Consider the following 22,571-nt stretch of genomic DNA (forward strand, 5'->3'; position numbering starts at 1 on the left):
TCTCCAGTGACTCAAGTTAATTGAAAAGTATATATAGTTTTACCAAAGAAGTTAAGAAAATGTGATTCTACAGGATGACATTTGTTTTCTAAAAATGCCCGTGTCACTGTAAACTTAGAGAAAAAATTCCATGTCTGTAGTGACTCAGTTGTTTAGATTCTGGCCTTCATTATCAGTGAATCTAATCTTTAATATCTTTACACGTTTGATACAGGTGGTGTAAACTGGCCCAAAGTAACCTGCCAGGCAACACAGAAAAGACCTTGGATGGAAAAACGCCCATCGTTTTCTAGAGGGGGAAGGCAAACTGAACAAAGAAATAATTCCCAGGTACATTGAATGAGTTTGGAAATCTGATTAGGTGTGAGGTGAATAATGTTAAATGTTTCATACTAATGGTAGAGCAGTTGTTAAGCATGTTATTCTTAAGTTTTAAAGGTACATAAAGTTGCCTAAATGTGAGCTACTGTGGGCTGTTGATAAAGCATGAGGTCCTGAGTTCAGATCCCCAACCCCTACTTCAAAGGCTGTCATGCTGTAGTGCACATCTGTATTGAAGAGCTCAGAAGGCAGCCAGCCTAGCTGAATTGGCCAGCTTCAGTTCTGTGAGAGACTGTGTCTCCGAAACAGTAAGGTAGAGAGAGACAGGAACGTACACACAAATAATGTGGGAAATTACCAATACGGAGTCAGGTAAAAATACAAGGGAATTTAATAGAGAAAAGCCTTACTTGCAGAGCGACCTAGCCAGCCGGCAGGGCAGCAGTTAAGTACAGCAAGCCGAAGATGAAAGCGAAAGAAGGACCCGTCACATGAGCATCTGTCACTCTTAAACCTTCCCTACATCACCTGTAGTCAGCCCCTAAGCAGGCATGGCTGCAGCATCCCCTACACACAGATAATTATGCAATAATCTTTATGCCTTGTCATGTCCCAGGCCAGTGAGAGATCCTACGTAAAAAAAAAAAAAAAAAAAAAAAAAGGTTGTTTTCTGAGGAAGGGCACCTGAGGCTGTCATCTGAAGAATGACTCAGATACAGCATGCATGTGTGTACATCACACCTATACACAGGGAGCTCTCATATCTAAATCTTTTCTAGTTTTTCAAGACAGAGTTTTTCTGTGTAGCTTTGGAGCCTGTCCAGGAACTTGCTCCATAGACCAGGCTGGCCTCTAACCCACAGAGATCCACCTGCCTCTGCCTCTTGAGTGCTGGGATTAAAGGCGTGCACCACTACCTCCTGATGTCACATCTAAAACTTTTTAAATGCCCTAGCAAATAAAGCATAAATAATGAAATGGCAATTTGTTGATTGAAGATGGTGAGAATATGGATGGAAATAGCACCACCTTTCCACTTGGTGTCTGGTGGAGAATGTCATAATTTTAGAGCAGGACACCTTCTACCTTCTGTGTCTGTTTCCTTCCATGTCAAAACATTTCAGAAGAACCTTTTCCTCTGAAAAATCGTTGTTTCAGCTTAAGGACTGTAGGGGTCTGTAGGTTTCTAAACATACATTTACTTATTTTTGTGGGTGTGAGATTTCGGACAGCTTGAAAGAATAAGGATCAGTCTTAAGTCACCAGGCTTGCCAGCAAACGTCTTTGCCTGATGAACCATCTCTTCAGCTATGGGTATTTTGATGTGGCTTATTAACACTCTTTTATGCTAGTGGCATTGTCACATTGATGGTTACCTAATGCCACAGTGTGGCTAGATAGGGCAGTTTCCTGATAGTCCTGCAGTGGGGGCTGTGCACGGCTGTGCACATATAGCAACTGTATCTTCACGTGTTGGTTGGCTATCAAATCAGGGAATTGCTTATTGGTCATTATTTCTCCTTTTCAGTTTAGATAGACTTCTGGATTCTTTACATCTAGTTAAGGAATTAAAGCTGTCATATAAATATGGAAGACCAAAAGTAAGGACAAGTATGGATTGAGTGTCCCAGCTGCTGCCTTGGGCAGCAGCTCTTGGCCTCCCTGAGATGAACACTTCAGATAACTCCTTGACTTAGGCTCTACTTGCTGTCAGGAAAACAGGAGCAATGCCCCTTCCCTCTGAGTCTGCAAAATCAGGCCACTTTTCCTCCCAGGCTTGTGAAGCAACCTAGCTTTGGCTTTATTTGATGATAAAGATTAGACAACACCTGCAAGATGTTTACTGAATTTTTCTGTTGAAATTGAAACTACCTGCTTTGCCAAGTTCCTGGTCTGGGTCCTGGTCTGGTATTTTGTTGTTTGTTTGTTTGTTTTGTATGTGTGTCCATTAAAGGAAATAACCCTGAGATGAAAAACATTTCAAATGCTTTCTCTCTACCTCATAACTGTTGGGGGAAAAAGAAGCTAAGCAGTAAGTGTATTTTATTTGTTTGTTTTGACAGGGGTCTTTCCCTAGAGCTGAGTCTAGCCTAGAACTTGCTGTGCTACCCAGGTTGCTTTGAACTTGTGACCTTTCCTGCCTTAGTCTCCCAAGTGTTAGTATGTGCCACTCCACCTATGCAAATTTGTTTATTTTGTATCTTTCTTCATTCCTAAAACATTAGAGCCAGATTTCCAGTGTGTTGTTCTGTCTACTACTGATGTTTGCTGTCCTAGTATTTTTCTTAAGTATATGCTTGATATTTTCTCCCCAAACACCAGCTCCTTTTTGTAAGTCAAAACATTATGCCTTTTTGCAACTTCTAATTGTTTTCTAGACTTTAAAAGGCTTTTAAAAGGTAATTCCTACAGAAAATATTAACCTATATTTTACACTAGCTTTTTTATTCTGTGTGTGTGTGTGTGTGTGTGTGTGTAAGAGAGAGAGACAGAGACAGAGAGACAGACACAGAGAGGGTATGAGTAGGTCCGCAGGTAACTTTGGAGTCAGTGCTCTCCTTCCATCTTCTCCTGGGTTCCAGCACAGGTCAGCCAGCAAGCACCTTAGCTGCTCAATTGTCTCACCAGTCCTTGTGCTACTTTTTTATAGTGCAATGTTTTGAGATATTTTTATCAGAGACTTAACTTTGATGCATGGTGATCTGGATTTTCAAAGCAGCAAACCGATTTTTTTTTTTGGTTTTTGAAGACAGGGTTTTTTTTTTTTTTATGTATAGCCTTGGCTATCCTGGAACTCGTTCTGTAGACCAGGCTGGCCACAAACTCACAGAGATCCACCTGCCTCCTGCCCAGTGTAGCAAATACTTTTATTCACTGATTATAGGACTGGAGAGATGGCTGTGTGGGTAAGAGTGCTCACTGTGCAGGCATGCAGATCTAAGAGTAGGTCCCCAGCACTATGGAAAACGTAACACATGGATATGCATACCTGTAACCCTGACACTATCTATGGGGGCAGAGACAAGAGGATTGTTTCAGCTTGCTGGCCATCAGTCTAGCTGTGGGTTCACAGAGAGACCCTGTTTAAGGGAGTAAGGCTGAGCATAACAAAGCAGGCCACCAAACTTATCAAATATACATGCACCTACACAAACAAACGTATATATGCCACACACTGAGACTAAACACTTAAAAATACAAGAAAGAAGAAAGAAAAATCAAAGGATAAGGGAGGAATGAAAAGGGCTTCAGGATTTTTGATTTCTATTGTTTTTGTTAGTTTTTTGTCACTGTGACAAGACACTTGGGGCAAGCCAAATTTACAAGGATAAATGCTTTATTTAATGTATACTTTTGGAGGGCAGAAATCCAAACATTCTATAAGCCCTGGTGAAGTTCACCTGGTGTGTGAGGGGACTGTTTTTGTGAAGAGAGGGAACGAAACCACATATAGAAAGTCAGAGAGAGGCCTAAGGATCAGAGTCTGCTTAGATCTTACCAACGAGGCAAGCCTGGCTAGCCAGCATGCCCCAGATACTCTCCTGGCTCTGCCTTCACAGCAGTGGGGTTAGAAGTGCACACTACCACTCTGTAGCCCTGTCTAGTCTGGAACTACATTTGTAGACTAGGCTATCTTTGAACTTGAGGTAACCCTCCTGCCTCTGCTTTCTGACTACAGACTGATGCTATCACTGTGTCTGGTTTATATGCTTACTTTCCAGCAACAAAACTTAGAAGAACTGACTGAAAGCATTCAGTTATCATGAGGTTATTGATTTGTTCAGATGTGATTGGGATATTTGCTTCTCATGGACCTTGTGGAAACTGTTGTTTGAAAGTTTTAAGTTGCTGGCACTTTTTTCCTTTTATCTTTAGTTATTTTGCATGACAGGGTTGGTCTCTCTGTGTAACCTTGGTTGGCCCGAAACTCACTATGTAGACCAGGCTGGCCTCGAATTCACAGAAATCTGCCTCCCTCTGCCTCCTTAGTGCTGGAATCAAAGATATTAGTCAACCGTGTTTGGCAATCCTGGTACTTTTTGTCTCCATCTATAAGTATCAAATTGCATTTGTTTTTTAAAGAAAAACTGTTGAGTATTTTTGACACCATCCATCCATATATACTAACTGGTTCCCAGCAGGAAGCATGGGAATGGCCAAGTGTAGGTCTGTGTGTTGATTTCAGAAGGTCCTCAGTCTCTTGACTGCGTCGTGTTGTTTCCCTTTGGGATTTTGAGGTAGGCATTGACAGAGAGGAACTTCTCATGTCTTTTGAATTTCTTTTGAGGTGGCATTTAATGTCAGCTGAAATAGATTCTTCAGAGAAGTATCTGGAGGTTCTTAGAACACTCACCATGCTTTTTCTTTGCCCTCTGATAGTGAAATATTTTGCAGACTTATTAGTAAAATGTCTTAATCTCTTCGTTACTATGAAAAGCACCATAGACCTGATGCTTATGAGCAGAAAGGTATAGTAAGCCAAGGTCAAGGTACAGGAAGGCCAACTGTCTGGTGAAGGATTGTCCACCTGCTTCTTGGTTCTTAGTGGACAACCTTCTCACTGTTGTCCTTAGGGAAGAGGGGCTGAGAGTTCTCTAGGCCCCTTTTATAGGCTTCATAAATCCCATCCTGGATGCTCTGGTCTCGTGACCTAATCTCTTCAGTCCCTGTCTCCCAGGGCTCAGGACTCTCCACATGAGTTTGAGGATATAGAAACAGCTCTTGTAACAGGATAATAATACTTTATGTGATTGGATAAAGTTCCAGTTCCTATCATCTTTCTTTCTTCTCTGTTTTTTTTTGGGGGGGCGCGTGGAGGGTGGGTTGTTTATGTGTAAGAATCTTGCATTGTAGCTCAGCTACCTGCCATTCTTCATATTGCAGCCCCGGTTGGCCCCGACTGCATAGTCCTGCCTCTCCCTCTCTAGTGCTGGGGTTGTAGGTCTCTGCCCCTTGGCTCTTCAGCTCATTTCCTTGAAGGCAATGCTCTAATAAAAATATCACTAAGAAAAATCATCTATAGAGATGCTTTTTAGCCTAGGCTGGCCAAGGATAACCTTGAGGTTTTTGGTCCTTCTACCTCTCCTTGTTCTTGTAATCCTTCCATGGTTGGCTCTTTCCACTCAGCAAGTTCTCTGGAGACTTTTAAAGGTGATTAGATTTACTAGCAGCTCACACTTCTCAGGCAGCTAATGAGTGCTCCTGCTGTATTGTGGACATAGAAGGACCATTCACCTACTGGAGAACCTTAGGTCTGTTGTCAGGTGTTGGTTCTTGTGAATAAAGCTGATAAAAATGCTCAGTTTCTGGGGGAGGAAAGTAGCACACCTTACTGTTGGTTTTCATGGAAGCCTCATCTGTTGGGAGAAACTGTGCCCTTTTCAGAAGTTCCTTGAGTCACACTGCATATGCTGCTTTTCAAATTTGCTGTACTTCAATAACAAAGTTACTTGAAAATGATGTTTTCTTTCCTCTGGGGTTCCTTAGGCTGGATTCAGATGCCGAGGACACAGTACTTCCTCAGAAAGAAGACAGAATTTGCAAAAGAGACAAGACACTAAGCACTTAAACTCTACTCAGTCTCACAGGAGTGACCTAAATCCTGAGTCTTTATATTTTGAGGTAATTTTTTCAAATTCTATTTGTAAAGTACTCTTGAAAAAAATCTTTATTAAGAAATTAGTTTGGTATGTAATTATGTTATAAATATTTTATTTTCATGTCTTAACATGTTAGTCTGTTAGATTATAAATTACTTAACATACCAGCTCATTTTTATTTGTCTTGGTTGTGTTTATGTAAACTAACATTCCCTTTATTAATATCTGTTTTGAAGTTTTGTCGTGTGTTCATTTTGAGGTGGGGTGTGGATGAGAAGCTGATTTTGTTGTCATTGGGTATGTCTGAAAGGTTTTTCAGATTTGAGATATTCCTGCTCCTATTCGATAGAGTCTTAGAGAAAAAGAAAAATGGCTGTTTTATTGGCTCTCCTAGTACATACATCCTAATTCACTGTTTCTGGTGTTTATTCAGCTAGCTAGCTTGTGCTTCATCCTGGGACTGTAACAGAAGGTGCTGTGAGTGGCAGACCAGAGAAGTGCTCTGTGCTGGGAGGATATAGACATGACCTCATGTGTGACTGATTGGCTGTAGTTGGACTAGAAAATAGAACAAGCCACTTGGGGTGGGTCTTAAAGAATAAGTTTGTTGTTTGTTGTTGTTTTAACAATTCCTGGTAATTAATCAGTGCAACCTACTTTGGTTAGGGCACAGATTTTTATAAAATAGGTTAATAGATGCATATTAAACTGAAATTCTAGAAGTTAGAGGACAAGGATTAGGATGGGTTGTGTTTTTTGTTTTGTTTTGTTGTTTGGTTTCTTGAGACAGGGTTTCTCTGTGTAGCCCTGGCTGTCCTGAAACTCACTAAGAATTAGTATGTTAACTAAGCTGAATAATGTCCCAAAGGAGTTGAGAGTACATCTGACTAATTCTTCCAGGAACAGTTTTGCAGCCCCTGACTGGACAGGTATTCACAGGTATTCAAATAAAGAGGTTCTAAAAAGTGTGCCATTTGTTTCTATATTAACATCAGTTAAAATTTGGAAACCATGAATCTTCGGAGCTAAGATGGGAGTATTGCTTTAAGCCTATTAGTATGGACTGTAGTGTGAGACCATGTCTCAGAAAACAAAACAAAAATTAGGAAATTTAAATTCTTGTTAGATAATGTTAGAATGAATGGTTTTCTGTTAATATTGAAATTGGACTGCTGCTTTGGTAACAGTTTCTAGGAGGACAACTGCATTCCCAACTCTCCCTTTTTCTTTTAAAGTGACAGGGTCTCTCTGTGTAACCCTGGCTGTCCTGAAACTCTCTATGTAGACCAGGCTGGCCTTGAACTCACGGAGATCCATGTGCCTCTTCCTCCTGAGTGCTGGGATGAAGATGTATATGACTGGCTGACACAGTTTAAATGTGTTGGAGCTTTTCTGAGGCTAGAAACCAGGGCTTGGTGCTTGCTGGGCAGGCACTCTGCTACTGACCTATCCCATCAGCCCCTGTTGTTTTTTATTTATACAGATGATTTAAACTTAAAATGCCAGCTGAGTGTATTGGTGTATGCCTGTAGGGTGACTGAGTTGGGGTTTTGCCTGAATTCCTGGGTTCAAGACCATGTTAGATTGTGGGACACCATCCTCTGATTCTTTTTTCTTCTTTTTCTTTTTCTTTTTCCTCTCTCTCTCTCTCTCTCTCTCTCTCTCTCTCTCTCTCTCTCTGTCTCTCTCTCTTTCTTTCGTTCTTTCTTTTGACAAAAGGTCCCTCATTGGCCTGGAGCTCAGTGATAAAGCGAGACAGGCTAGCCTGTGAGCCTCATGGATCTGCCTGTTTTTATGTCTCAGCACCGGGTTCTCAGTGTCTGCCACTGAGCAGCTGTTTTTGCCTAGGTTCTGGGGATGGAATCAGCTCCTCATGCTCCCAGAGTCAGCACTTTCCCAAGCAAGCCATCCCCCAGCTTTCAAGACCTTTAATCCCAGCACTTGGGTGGCAGAGGCAGGTGGATCTCTGTGAGTTCGAGGCCAGCCTGGTCTACAGAGTGAGTGCCCAGACAGGCTCCAAAGCTACACAGAGAAACTCTATCTCAAAAAACAAAAAACAAAAAAACCAAAAAGCAAAAGAAAAGAAATTAATTTGAATAAAAACGTTTTAAACATTAGTCTTCAAAGTCTTCAAATTATATGTAATAGGGAACAGAATGAATTTTAAAAATGAATACTAAACTACTTAAAATCTTCTCCAAATTATCTGAATGTGATAAAAATCCAGTTTAGATTCTTTTCAGATACCTACCTGTCTTAGGATAGAATTGGTATAAAAATGAAAGAGTGGTTACAGAGACCTAAAGGATGGATGGATGTGGATGTGATTTCATGCTTGAATAAAAAATAGGGTTAGCATAGGAGAAATCAAAGTCTCTTTTTAAGACTGATTTAAAATAGTTCAACAGTAGGATACAGATATACATTATTTCCCTACCTTTCAGAACTGTGAAACATTATAGAAAGTTTCTATGCTGGGGAGGTTGCTCATTGGTAGAGTAGTTACTTACCATAAGTAGGGCTCTGGGTTTGATGCCCAGCAAACACATGTTCACATACATGAGCACACGCTTTAACACACACACACACACACACACACACACACACACACACACACACACACACACACACACACACACACCCCTTTGTAGGGTTAATCCTGAACATTTTCACTGACATCAGGAAAAACTGTTTCAGGATGAAGATGGGTTTCAAGAACTAAGTGAGAATGGAAATTCTAAAGATGAGAATATTCAACAGAAACTTCCTTCAAAAGTAGTAAGTAACCCCTTTCAAAATTAAAAGAAAAATAGAACACCTTTTGAACTCTGCGTTATGTGGAAAGACATCTTGAGGTTGGTATAAAGGACACAGGGCAGCATGGTGTTGGGGGATGACATGCTTAGTGCCTACTCTCAGCACTTTAAGATTGTTTCTGCAGTTGTGTTTATTTTATCTGTGTATGTGGGTGGCTGGGTACACGGTGTGCGTGAGGAAGTCAGAGGACAGCTTGCAGTTGCTTCTCTCCATCCATGTAAGTCACAGGAATCCACCTTTTCAGTTTTGGCAGCAGGTTCCTGTACCTGGAGAGCCTTAATGTTTCTTTTCCTAAACAAAAGTAGTTTCTAGGAAATCTGCAGTTCTGTTACTAGATGAAAAACATGAAGTACTGTCATACAATATGCAGTCTATATAGAAATTTCCCTCAGACAAGCACCACCTGTTATATTCAGCTCTTTGTCCTTTTGTCTCCCATTCTAAAATGGTTCTTTCTCACCCTGTTCTTTATGACCCCTCGTCCTCTGAGTCTCCCTCTCTGTTCTGCAGAACCTCCATCCGTCTGCATTGTCTTTCCCATGGTCTGACATCTGTGAAGTGACTGACAGATGTATTTCTCCTGTTTCATAGCTGGATGATTTACCTGAAAACTCGCCTATCAATATAGTTCAGACTCCGATTCCCATTACCACGTCAGTTCCTAAACGAGCCAAGAGTCAAAAGAAGAAAGCATTAGCTGCAGCCCTTGCCACAGCACAAGAATACTCAGAAATAAGTATGGAGCAAAAAAAATTACAGGTATATAGACATTTTCTGATGGGCTTGCTGGGATGGACAGTGTAATTATAACTTGTCATACTTTCCTAGTCAGAAAAAAAAATGAATCTTTTCTTATCCACCTTTTAGGAAGCTTTATCAAAAGCAGCTGGAAAAAAGAATAAAACCCCCGTGCAGCTAGATTTAGGGGACATGCTAGCTGCTCTGGAGAAGCAACAGCAAGCAATGAAAGCACGCCAGATCACCAACACCAGACCGCTCGCGTATCCAGGTGACTACGGAGTGTGGGCAGAGTGCTGCTGCAGCCGTTGGAGATATAGCTGTATACTCTTTCTCTTTCTCCCTATCTGCACTTGATCAGTTTCCTCTTTCTCTGTCTCTGAGAGAGAAGTGGGTACGCACGCCACAGCAGGCATGTTGATGTCCGAGGATAGCTTACAGGAGTCTGTCTTCTCCATCCTGGGTTCTCAGGTCATCAGGCTTGTAGTACAGACACTTCTGCTGAGCCATCTTCCCTGGCCCCATCCTTATTTTTTGTGTTGTTTTTTATTTCTTCAAAGGTTAAAATAAAAAACCACTGGGTAATTTGGCTCTGTTAGCTACAAAAGCATCCAATTAAATGACAAATTTTGATAGTTCCATATGTGCAAATGAAACACTGATCTGGCTTCCCACTGAAGCTGTTCCTATTTTAACCAACCTTGTCAGTTTTAGAGCCCAGTGTTTGATCTCCCTCCTTCCCTTTTAGAAGGATAGGGATAGCACAAAGGAGGGAAGGGCACCAATTAAAAGAACTAATGCTGAGAAGCAGAATTTTCTGTCCTGTTCCCAGTTTGTCCCAGTTCCAGGACTGTTGCTGAATAGATTTAAAGATAGGACTGTGTGGCTGTATCTGTGTGCAAAGTGATGGAGTCTGTAGCTCTCCTCTCCCTTAGTGGAGACCTTTGCTTTGAGTAACTGTCAGTAGAGGTGACACTGAATGCATGGAGTTGCCTGCTGCTGAAATGGGAAGAGTGGCAGTGATCTCCCCTGGATACAGTGGAGGAAGTGGCCTTTCAGCTCACATCTGCGGCTTATTGGTATTGCTGATTGTAACACAAATACCAAAAAACTCAGGGATAGGAAAGCATTCATTCTCCAGCCGTAAGGTGAGATCTACTGGCTTGGCTACGCTTTTCTGATCCTCAGCTTGACTTTAATAAATCATAAACAATATATCACCACAGCTGTTTTGGTTTTTTGAAATAGGGCTGAAATAATCCCTCTGTCTTAGCTTCCCAAATGCTGAAACTACTGGTGTGTGCCACCATACCCAGCCATTTGTCATTTTCATCATTTATTTTTCTTTAGTTGCTGAGAACTAAACCCAGGGCCATTGAACTGAATTTCTAATCACTATTTCTTCCCATATAAATATTTTTTTCCCAATGGCTGGGGCTTGAACTCAAGGTCTTATACATTCCAGACAAGTAGGCTGCCCCTGACCTATATCTGCAGCTCTATAGCTTTGGTTGATTTAATGAATGTTATGTTGAGGGCTGGAGAGATGGCTCAGCAGTTAAGAGCATTGGCTGCTTGCTCCTCCAGAGGTCCTGTGTTCAATTCCCAGCAACCACATGGTGGCTCAGAAATATCTATAATGGGATCTGATACCTTCTTCTGGAATAAAGTTGTACATGCAGATAGAATACTCACATACCTAAAATAAATAAATAATTCTTTAAAACAATGTTATATTAAACAACTCTGAATGGCTGTCTGGAGCTGTTGGGGTTATGGAGATGGTGAAGATAGACCCACTCAAGAAACTCGTAGCTGGCTCAGTTCTGCAGTGGCTCAGCAGTTGGCACTCATTCTTGCAGAGGACCTGGGTTTAGTTCTCAGCACTCAAGTGGCAGCTCATAATCATTTATAAGTGCAGATCCAGGGGATCTGATGCCCTGTGGCAGACACAGCAAGCATCCACATGGTACACATCCATCCTTCCAGGCAAACATTCATATACTTAAAGTAAATCTTTTTTTAAAAGTTTATAGTCTAGTGTGAAAGGAGACACATAAATAACTGATGAACAGAAGTGCCTTAGGAGAGAGACACCGAGTTCTGTGAGCCTGCAGAAGGGAGGGATTGATGGCTGCAGATGAAGAGAGATACAGATTAACAAGTGACTTCCTGAGTGGCCTTGTTTGAGTTGGGCTTTGGGGAATGGGTAAGATTCCTAGCAGATAGAAGTGAGACTCTTTCTATCACCAGTCTCTATTTGAAAGTAATAAAAAGAATGCTGTTGGGAAACTCAAGAAAGGAATGAAGGTGTGGGAGTGAAAATTTGTAAGGAATTGATGGAGCATGGAATAGCAGGTTGTAGAAATAGTCAAAGACAACTCCAATGTGTTGCAGAGATGGCTTCATCAGTAAAGTGCTTGCCGTGTGAGCATGAGGACCTGAGCTTGGGTCTCTACTACCATATAAAGCCAGACATAGATGGCAGCATGCACTTGTGACCTAGCGCTAGAGAGGCAGAGACCGCCAGATCCCTGGAGTTCGTTTTCCAACTAGTGTAGCTGAATTGGTGAGCTGTAGGTTTGGTGAGAAACCATGTCCTAAAAACTAGGGTTGAGAGTGATTGGGAAGACACATAGTACCAACATCTGGCCTTCACATGGATATGCACACATGTGCAGGTTACCCTCAACCACACAACACCCTACCTGTGCTCTGTGGCTTAGTGAAGAGGGCTATGAGGATACCACAGTGACATAAGGAGAATTGACAGTGGCCTTGGACTTTAAATGCTAGCAGTCGAGCTCCTGGTGACTCCATTTGTCATGTGCCTGTGCTTGTGTAATTCAGATTAGAAGTCAGTACACTTAAAAAGAGGGAAGAGCCCATGAAGTGACCAGGTTTCAGGAATAGAAGGAAGAAGAGCCACACATATAAACATGAGTGAATGAATGAATGAATGAATGAATGAATGGTGTCCCAGGAAGAAGTTTTGAAGATTGGAAGATTGTATTTGACAACTGCAAGGTGGTTCTGTTGGGCCTTTTTTGGAGCTTGTGGGAGCTCTGAGACAGGTTTCTCTGTGTAGCCCTGGCTATCCTGGAACCAGGTTGACCTTGAACTGAGATCTGCCTGCCTCTGTCTCCTGAGTGCTGGGATTAAAGGTGTGCACCACCGCCGCTTGGCTCCTGTTGGGTCTTGACTTACAATAGAGTGGGTAGGTCTGAGGCCAGGTTTGGAAAGGAATGATGTCAGAACGATGCTGAGACATTTAACTGGTAGGGATGGGGCAGTAAGAACACCTTAGGCTGAAGGCAGGCCAATGAAGGCATTGGCTTTGTGCATTTGCCTCCTAACTCCCCTTTTCTTTTAGATAGAAGCGGGGTGGCTCAGAGAAGAGATCGGGGTGGAGGAAATGCACGTGAAAGGGAACAGCACAGGGTCCCAGAGGAACTCAGGTGACATTAAGAGCTGAGTTGGTCAGTGGGCCATGGACAGTTGCAAGGATATCTGTCACCTCCTTTTGGGCGTTTTTTGTAACTTGGGCAGTGTCTTCTCAAGAAAATGACAGAGTATTCTGCTGGAGTGGCGGGGTTGAGATTGGCAGCTTAGAAATGCTAAAGGGTCAGGGGTAAAGAATGAGGGTACGAGTAGGGGTGTAACAGGTGCTGGGTAGCACTGAGGGTGGGGGAGAGAGCCAGCTGTCCTTCCTGACACCCAACTGAAGAGGAGCCTTAGGCTGCAAAGTGTGTCAGGGTGAGTAGTCGGCTCTGTAGACATGGGGAGAACACCAGAGGTGGGCCAGTATGAGTGGAGGCCAGTTGTAAAGAATGCACTCACTCAGTCGCTGCTGTGGAGTTGAACTAACAGTCCAGGCTTGCTTCAGACCTCTTGGTCGGCTAACTGCATTGACTTACCTTCATTTTAGGGAGGTGAAAGACTTGGAAAGAAGCTGTGTCTGAGGCACTCTGCTGAGCCTGTTACTGTGATGTCTTTTTGTCCTTTTCCATGGGAAGAGAATGCTGTGTTTTTTGAAGATTTAATATTGAAATTGTCCAATTGTAAATTTGGCTGCAGTAGTAAAACTAATGTTCTTGTTTGTTTGCAGTCGCCGCTGCAGCTGCTTTTCACACTAAAGACTCTGCTAACAGAAAGCCTTTAACCAAAAGTCAGCCCTGTTTAACGTCCTGTAATTCTCTGGACATTACTTCCTCTAAAGCTAAGAAAGGAAAAGAGAAGGAAATTGCAAAGCTAAAAAGACCCACAGCACTCAAAAAGGTAACCCCTAATCTGGAGATGTTTCTTTGATAGGGTAATTTAGAGTTTTCTTTTATTCTTTGCAAAATCAGTTGTGTTTTAGGAAGCAGATGTTGCAATGTATTTATACACATGGCTATGTGTGACTGGTTAATTCAAAACCAGCATTGTATGGCAGTGGTCTTGCATGTAGGAAAGTCCTACAAAGTGACTATTCCTATAAGGTTCACCCTTCCTGGGGAGCAGAAAGGAGATAGGATGGAGGGTCCATGGGAGCAGGGGAGGAGGGGAGAGAGGGGGAACTGGGATTGATATGTAAAAGAAGCTTGGTTTAAATTTAGAAATAAATAAATAAAAAGAAAATAAGTAGCTAAACATTCATATCCCCAAAAATTAAACTCCTTAGGAATCAGAAGCCCATATTTTCCTTCCTTTGCATTTTTTTCTCTTGCATGTATATGTGTGTGCATGCTTGTGTGTGTGTGTGGGGCGGGGAGCTGCATATAGAAGTCAGGTTCATGTCTGACTTTTCTCAATGGCTCTTGACCCTGTTCTCCCCTTTATTTTAAGGAAGGGTCCCTCAGTTGAACCCAGAGCTCACCAGTATGGTTGGTTTGGTCAGCCAACTTGCTTCAGGAATCACATCTCAGCCTCTGGGTTCTGAATCATGGGTGGTCTGCCACACCCACCTAGCATTTTTGTGTTCTGGAGATCCAAACTTTACATATTAGGCTTGTACAGCAAGCTCTCTAACCACTGAGCCATCTCCACACCTGTGCCTCCCTCCCCTCCCCGCCTGGACAGCCTCCCCTTCTGCTCCCACAGCTTTCTTCTCCTTTCCTCTTTGCAATACTAGAGATCTGACCCAAGGCCTCGTCCATCTGAGGTAGGCACTCTGCCTCCTCGCTAGCTAGCCCTGGACCTTAGTAACTTTAGGGTTTGCTCTGTATTAGTAGAGCAACTTTAGTCCCACCTTTCTGCCTCCCTTTTCCTTACCTATAAATTGATGATAGTATCTGCTTTGGTTTAGTATTAGAGGGTCAGAGTGAGGCAATTCATGCCTGAATAGTTGAAAGTCATTGTGTTGATCACATGAACTGTATGAGTCGGTTTCTAAACTTAAAGTTACTGAGTTTGGGGGATCCTTCTTGGTCGCCTGGGATTTAAAGATTGAGGCAGATGTGGCATGTTTGTGTGCGCTCAGCATCCTGCTTCCCTTTGTTTGAGGATGGAGGCAGTTGAAGTCTGTCTGGCTGTGCACTCTTAGCACACTCTCTCTGTACTCTCTGCACAGCATTCCCTTCCACTGAGTCAGATTTTTACAGGTCAGCTTTTGTGCGAATGGGTAATGCAGCGACTGAAATCCTCATGGCTGTGCCTGTGTTTTAGTATAACACTGTAATAGCTTATACCTAGTTGAAGAGTGAGTGGTGATGAAGAGTGGTGCAATGGCTTTCAGGTTATTTTGAAAGAAAGAGAGGAGAAGAAGGGACGTCTGACTGTGGAACACACTGTTTTGGGCACGGAGGAGCCAACAGAGACACATTTGGACCTCACCAATGACTTGCCTCAGGAGACTGTCTCCCAGGAAGGTGAGGACCACTCTCCTCTCTCTGTCAGCTGTCTGCAGTGTTGCCAGAGAGAGCCTCATTGGCTGTGCCTCAAGTGAAAGTTGCACCCTGTATTTTATGTACATTGATCTATGTGGGTTTTTTTTTTTTTTTTTTTTAGGCTGAAAGGGTGGACAGGTGTTACATAGCAGGTCTCTAACACTTTGGAGGCCAAATCTACCGTTTGTAGTAACATCTCAAACATTAGGGTTTCCCGAGTGCCTGGGACTCCCAGGATTCTCTTAAGAGCTCTCTTTCATCATTTATGTAGGAAACACTATTTATCAGTTGTTTTCTTTATAGGAATGTTTTCAAATCATTTTATCCATTTCCTTTCTTGCTTTGTTGGGAATTAATACGTAAGGCACAAGGAATAGAGAATTGCAAAGTAGTGCAAAATTCTGTTCATCCCCAGTACGTGTAATTCCAACAGACAGGTCCTATCTGGTATAGCAAGGTAAATCTGCTTTGCACAGAAATCAAGCAGAAGTTTTTCAAAAGTTAATTTAGTCCCAAGCATTATTTATCTAGGATGTGCTTGGTTGGGATTCCCCTTTATTCTCAGTATGATTCCCCTTAGATTTATGCATGTCCATTAATCCAGTCACCCCTCTGATTTTGATTAAATAGATACCACATGTGTTCAATAAGTAACGGAGTTAAGGGGCTAGAAAACAGAATGATTACAGGCTGACTGTCAGGGGCTGATAATCCAATAAACAGAATTAATGTGTAACTTTGTTGATTAGTAAACTGAGCATACAAATTCACTTCCTGAGTTTTCCTGTTGAACAGAAGCAAAAACTTAGGAAGAAGTGGTAGAATTAATAGTTTGCATCTAAAAGTGTGGTTGCCTAAGCACAGAAGCAAAGACCAGATAAGTAGGTGAGGAAAGGTGCCAGGAGGGTGAGCAGGTGGGGGCTAGAGAGTGTAGGGGGGGTTGAACAGGTGTGGGGCTGGAGAGTTGGGGGATAAGCAGGTGTGGGGGCTGGAGAGTTGGGGGGTGAGCAGGTGTGGGGGCTAGAGAGTTGGGGAGTGAGCAGGTGTGGGGGCTGGAGAGTTAGGGTGAATAGGTGTGGGGGCTGAAGAGTTGTGGGGGTGAACATGTGTGGAGGCTGGAGAGTTGTGGGGGTGAGCAGGTGTGAGATAAGGCGAGTCAGGAGAGAAGTGACATAGGATTGTCATTGTTACTACCAGGTAGGATTAGAAAGAAAGATTTAAGAAATAGATGGCCAATAGAGATGTGTGATAATGCTGTGCAGAAAGGTACAGATCTCTGGGCATGTGTCTTAGATAATTTTGCTTCCCCATCTCCTCTTGAAAACTTCTAAGCTATGATTGATTTTTCTTGGCTATGATACCATTCTTTTATTTTATAAGAAATCATAATTTGTGATAGGAAAATACCTAACTTACTACCTTCCAGAGAATTAAGGTATGACCTGAGAATTCTGCCATCTAAATTGTCTGTGTCCATCTGGAGCTTCTTAGCATTTGAAATTGCCAGGTTCTTCCCTTTCGCTTCACATCTCCACAGATACTGGACTGAGCATGCCCAGTGATGCTTCACTTTCTCCAGCAAGTCAGAACTCTCCATACTGTATGACACCTGTGTCGCAAGGCTCTCCTGCTAGTTCTGGCATAGGCAGCCCAATGGCATCATCAACGATAACCAAAATCCACAGCAAAAGATTTCGAGAGTAAGTTATTTTTCTCAATATTGAGGCCAAACAGTTGAAGGATCTTGTTGTTCTGAATTCATGTCCTTGTTACTGAGTAAGTGGAGCAAGATGGAATTTGGAGGTTGGGCTGCTCTTCTCTTGTTTAACATGGTTTGGGTTTATTTAAAGCAGCTCTGCTGTCAGTATCCATGGAATGGGATTTCACAGTGATATGTTTTCTTTATCACACATGGTGTTTCTATCCCAAAATCTTATGTCATATCTATGTTGTGTATCATGTGTATATGTATGTTATGTATATGTGCATATAGGAGGCAATATACTGGCCAGGCGGTGGTGCCGCACGCCTTTAATGCCAGCACTCGGGAGGCAGAGGCAGATAGATCTCTTGAGTTTGAGGCCAGCCTGGTCAACAAGAGCGAGTTCCAGGACAGGCTCCAAAGCTACACAGAGAAACCCTGTCTCAACACCCCCACCCCCAAGAAAAAAGATTGTAATGCACCATGGGTTTTGCCCCTCCAAATGCTTTTGGGTTTTTTGTTTTTATTTATTTATTTTTTTGCATATAATATAGATACTTTAAAATACTTACAAATAGGGTTCTTTGTCTAAGACCCTGAATCTCACATAAAGCATGTCATTTTGTTCTTGTTTTTTGTTCATTTTTATAGTACTAGAGTTTGAATTCAGGGCCTCTTGCTTCCTAGTCAAGAGTTTGATCACTCAGCAACACAGTCAACCCAAACACTTGCTTTAAGAATTAGGATAATTAGGGAATCATTAAGCTAACTGCTGTGACATTTTTTAGCGTATGTATGGATGAAGTGGTTTTACCTTTAAAAATGACTTATGAAGAAAATCCTAGAGTGAGAGTTAGTGTGGCCCAGCAGCCCCTGCTCTGTTGGCTTGCTCCTCAGCTCTAGAGTTTGAGCAGAAGCTTCTTTTCAGGCTCTGAGCAGCTAATTATATGCCGGGCAGCAGATGTGGAGCAAATGAAACACATGGAAAATAAATTACATATGTATGAAACGAACAGCTTGAAACAGGAAAGAAGAAAGATGTAGTTTGAAATTGAATTCTTTGAGCGTTTATGACGGTTAATCTTTCCTCAGTCCACCCTCAGTCCTCTGGAATTGTGTCACATTTGCTTAAACATTTTCATGCAAAAGGTGACATTCCCTGGACCTCCTTTCATGTCCATGTTTTCCACTGTATAATGTAGACTACCTACCTCTATGGAGGTGAAATAAGGTTTGGGACGGTGTCTAGTCCACAAGTAAATTTAGATGACTTCTTCGCCCTGGAGTTAAGTACACAGTGATGTAAAAGCCTGTGACTTTTACCCCAAGGCCCCAGTCTACCTATAGACTTTTGAAACATCTAAGCAAACTTATTTTTATGATTGGAAATGCTTTTCTGGCAGAGACTTATCCAGGCTCAAAGGATGAAGTGTTTGTAGGTTTTTTGGCATTTTTTTCTTTTGGTAAAAGAAAACAGATTTATTGGATATACTGTAAGGATTAGTGGCCTGTGCAGTAACAAGAACTGTCCACAGCCTTGATAATTTAGCACATAAAGGGGTGGGTTTCACTATTGCATTTTCACACATAGGTATCATTATGCTTTGTGCTCATTCATGCCCTTCTCCAACTGCCTCCCTCTCCCCACTGCCCACCTTACACTGCTTCACTTTCTTGTCCTAAATGGTTCTCTTCTCACATCACTTACATTCCATTACCTTCGCTGGGTGTGGTGGCGCATGCCTTTGATTCCAGAACTCAGGAGGCAGAGGCAGGAGGATCTCTGTGAGTTTGAGGCCAGCCTGGTCTACATGGTGAGGACCAGGGATGGCCAGGGCTACATAGTTGACCTGTCTTAAAAAACAAACGTTTCATTACCTTCTGTTTTCCTCCCTCCTGTGAGATCTCTTGTGCCCTCTCTGATCCTTTTCTGACTTGGACTCCGGTGTGTGCGTGTGCACATACACAAATGTGAATCTAGAGTCTACATGAGAGACAGTATGCAGTGTTTGTCCGAGTCTGTTACTTAGCATAATGATTGCAGTTCCATCTGGTTTCTTGCAAATGTCTTGACCTTATTTTTCTTGGTAGCTGAATAAAATTCCAGTATATATTAATAAATTCCTATCAGTTTCATTTAGCTATTCATCTTGGGAAGCATCGAAGCTGGTTCCATTTCATAACTATTGTGGATAGTCTGGTGATAAACATGGGTACACACTGATCTCTGCTCTGTTAACTTGGAGTTCTTCAGGTTTATGCCCAGGAATGGTGTAGCTGAGCCCCGTGGCAGTTCTGATTTCTGCGGTGCTGTACCATTTTCCACCATCAACAGTGCCAGGACTCCTTTCTTCCCTAAGAGGATGTATTGTTATTAAGAAATTCAGAGAGGTTGCATTTCTTTCCTACTAGAAGCACCTCTAGTATTTATCACAGTGACATAAAATGCTATGACCTCTTAGCAAGCCAGCATTTGGTTTATATTTTTAGAGATTTAATAACTAGCAGTATGGTAGTCCTTCCCTGAGACAGCCTGTCCTGGACTAAAAGCTACTTTAGTTGAAATCCACAAGCAAAGATACTCAGTATTGCTGTTTTTCTGACTGATGTGTTTAGAAATTGTAGAGACTGATGACCTTTTATAAAAATGCCTTGTTGTATATATCCTCCCTCAAAGATATTTTCCTAATGTAAGTCTGTAATTACAGGAAAATAAATCAGGATGGAATTACCTGGTTCTTTGCTTCCTTTCCAGATATTGTAATCAGGTTCTCTCTAAAGAAATTGATGAATGTGTGACCCTCCTTCTGCAAGAGCTTGTAAGTTTCCAGGAGCGCATCTACCAGAAGGACCCTGTGAGAGCGAAGGCCAGGAGGCGGCTGGTCATGGGGCTGAGGGAGGTCACCAAGCACATGAAGCTGAACAAGATCAAGTGTGTCATCATTTCCCCCAACTGTGAGAAGATCCAGTCAAAGGGTGTGTGTGCTTGCTTTCCTCCCTCCTGTGCTTTCCTCAATCCTGTTTACCATGATTTGTTACCATTGTAGGGAGCCACATCTTTCTCTACAATATAGTCATGGAATAAATGTTTGGCATAAGAAAATGAAATCTTCCAATACCTAAATTAAGTAGGTGTGTGAACTGTGGTAAAGTTCTCCATTGGGCCCGCCAAGTGTCTCCTTGCTGTGATCAGACTAGAACTAGCCAGGGTGTATTACTTTGCATCTGTATATTGTTCTCTGAAAACTTTATTTAACCTTCTTTAATGATCTTTCCCTCTTTAAAAACAACTAGCAAAAGCCAGCCAGTGGTAGCACACACCTTTAAGCCTAGTACTGGGGAGACAAAGGCAGGTGGATCTTTGTGAATTTGAGGCCATCGTGGTCTACAGAGCGAGTTGTAGGACAGCCAGAGCTACACAGAGAAAGACCCTGTCTTAAAAAACAAAAACAAAAACAAAATAAGATAATAAGAACTGGAAAAAAGATAAAGATCTCAGCTCCTGCTTAGGGTGGAGATTTGTCTCTCAGAAACCAGTGGTTAAATAGTATCTTAGGGTCTTTATTGTTGTGATTAAAACACTATGGCCAAAATCAGTCTGGGGAGGAAAGGGTTTATTTCACCTTACATCTTATAGTTTATCTTTCCGGGAAGTCAGGACAGGAACTCAAGGTATTAGGCTAGAGACAGATGATGATGTATTCACTGTGAAGGATGCATTCACTGACTCGCTCCCCGTGGTTTCTTTAGCCTTGCTTTCTTGTAGAATGCAGGACCACCAGCACAGAGGTAGCCTCACCTGAAATGTGCTGAGCCCTCCCACATGAATCACTAATTAACAAAGTGCATCATTGGCTTACCTATAGGCCAGTGTGGTGGAGGCGTTTTCTTAATTGGTTCCTTCTTGCCAAGTGACCCTAGCTTGTGTCAAGTTGACATAGAGAGGCTCCTGGTAGGTTAGCACATGAGTACATCTCTTGGTAGACAGCCTTGTTTGACCTTGGTGGTGGAGCAGACAGATCTAGGTATCAGGAGCTGTGATAGACACTTGGCACGGAGAAAACATCTGTGCCACCATGTTCATTTGTCTCCCTAAATAAGATTGGTTATTACTGGAGCTTAGAGAATGTGAAAAAAAGATTAGTTACTCTTAACAATTTCAACATAATAAATGCTTGTTACATTGAAACTTGATTCCTGCTATGCTGAATCCTATAGATAGAGAAACTAAAATACTGGGTTTGAAGGAATTTGGAATTTAATTTTGGAGAAAGACAAATATCGATAGAGACAGAGAGAGTGTGTTACAGTTCAAGTAAGACTTTCTTTTGCTGCAGTACTCTGTTCTTTAGCCTGGTTAGCTCCAGCATGAAGGTGACTGAGGGATGCCTCTCCACATGTTGATTTCCTTAGGTGGCCTAGATGAGGCCCTCTACAACGTCATAGCCATGGCCCGGGAACAGGAGATCCCTTTCGTATTTGCCCTTGGAAGGAAAGCTCTCGGACGCTGTGTGAACAAGCTGGTTCCTGTTAGTGTGGTGGGGATCTTCAACTATTTCGGTGCTGAGGTAAGAAATTAGGAAACAGGACCAGAGAGGAGGCTCAGTCAGTAAATGCCCTTCAGTCTGATCCCTGGAACCCACTTCAAGCCAGGCAGGGTGGTGAACTTATAGCACTGGGGAGCCAGAGACAAGTGGGTCTCTGTAGGCCAGAAAGAGTTCCTGTCTGAGTTCCTGTCTAATAAACAAGATAACTGGAGCCTGAGGAACAGCACCTGCCATTGACCTGTAGTGCCTCAGAACACACACACACACACACACACACACACACACACTTAGGAGACACATTCTCTTTCTCCTTCCTATTACCACATGCCAGGAGTCAATTAGTAACTCAAAGGAGTGGACCAGAACTTCTTTCTTCAATATTTTCTTCTCTTCCCTTATGTACTTTAGTTTCTGTTTCTGTCTGTCCTGCTTATAATACCTATTTTAATCTTAAAATCATAAATCTTAAATCTTCATGCCTATTTTCTTTTTTACTGGTTTCATCTAAATGTGTGGTTTGTTACATACTACAAATAGAATTTTCATTGTTAGTGGTCCATAAAGGGGCTGCTTTTTTTTTTTTTTTAATTTATTTATTAGTTCTAGTTAGGGAACAAGCTGGTTTCACATGTAAGTCCCTTTTCCCTCTCCCTCCCCTCACCCCATCCCTCCTGCCCCATCCCCAGCCTACCCCCACTCCATCCACTCACCACTCCTCAGGCAGGGTAGGGCCCTCAACAGGGGCTCTGCAAAGTCCACCAAATCTTCCTGTGCTGGTCCTGGGCCCTTCCCCATGTGTCCAGGGTCAGAGTGTAACCCTTCACGTAGGATGGGCTCTCAAAGTCCCTTTTTGCACCAGGGAAAAATACTAATCCACTACCAGAGGCTCCCTGGAGTGCAGAGGCCTCCTTATTGACATCCATGTTCAGGGGTCTGGATCAGTCTTGTACTGGCCTCCCTGACAGCATCTGGGGTCGAT

The 22,571-nt window shown here is 42.4% G+C and overlaps 1 protein-coding gene across 5 annotated transcripts in view; it reads left to right on the forward strand.

Annotated features, from left to right (window-relative positions):
* Positions 1-22,571, forward strand: part of Secisbp2l (SECIS binding protein 2 like) — a 50,236-nt gene that overhangs the window by 15,651 nt on the left and 12,014 nt on the right. For all 5 annotated transcript variants that reach the window (XM_035446060.1, XM_035446059.1, XM_027421951.2 and 2 more), the window contains 10 exons: positions 215-330; positions 5,809-5,943; positions 8,619-8,699; positions 9,330-9,497; positions 9,606-9,747; positions 13,585-13,754; positions 15,193-15,325; positions 16,881-17,043; positions 19,801-20,021; positions 21,459-21,613. In XM_035446060.1, coding sequence (XP_035301951.1) covers positions 215-330; positions 5,809-5,943; positions 8,619-8,699; positions 9,330-9,497; positions 9,606-9,747; positions 13,585-13,754; positions 15,193-15,325; positions 16,881-17,043; positions 19,801-20,021; positions 21,459-21,613 — 1,484 coding nt within the window. The remainder of the gene's footprint in view (positions 1-214; positions 331-5,808; positions 5,944-8,618; positions 8,700-9,329; positions 9,498-9,605; positions 9,748-13,584; positions 13,755-15,192; positions 15,326-16,880; positions 17,044-19,800; positions 20,022-21,458; positions 21,614-22,571) is intronic.

The sequence above is a fragment of the Cricetulus griseus genome, chromosome 6 (assembly GCF_003668045.3).
Source record: "Cricetulus griseus strain 17A/GY chromosome 6, alternate assembly CriGri-PICRH-1.0, whole genome shotgun sequence".
Taxonomy (NCBI): domain Eukaryota; kingdom Metazoa; phylum Chordata; class Mammalia; order Rodentia; family Cricetidae; genus Cricetulus; species Cricetulus griseus.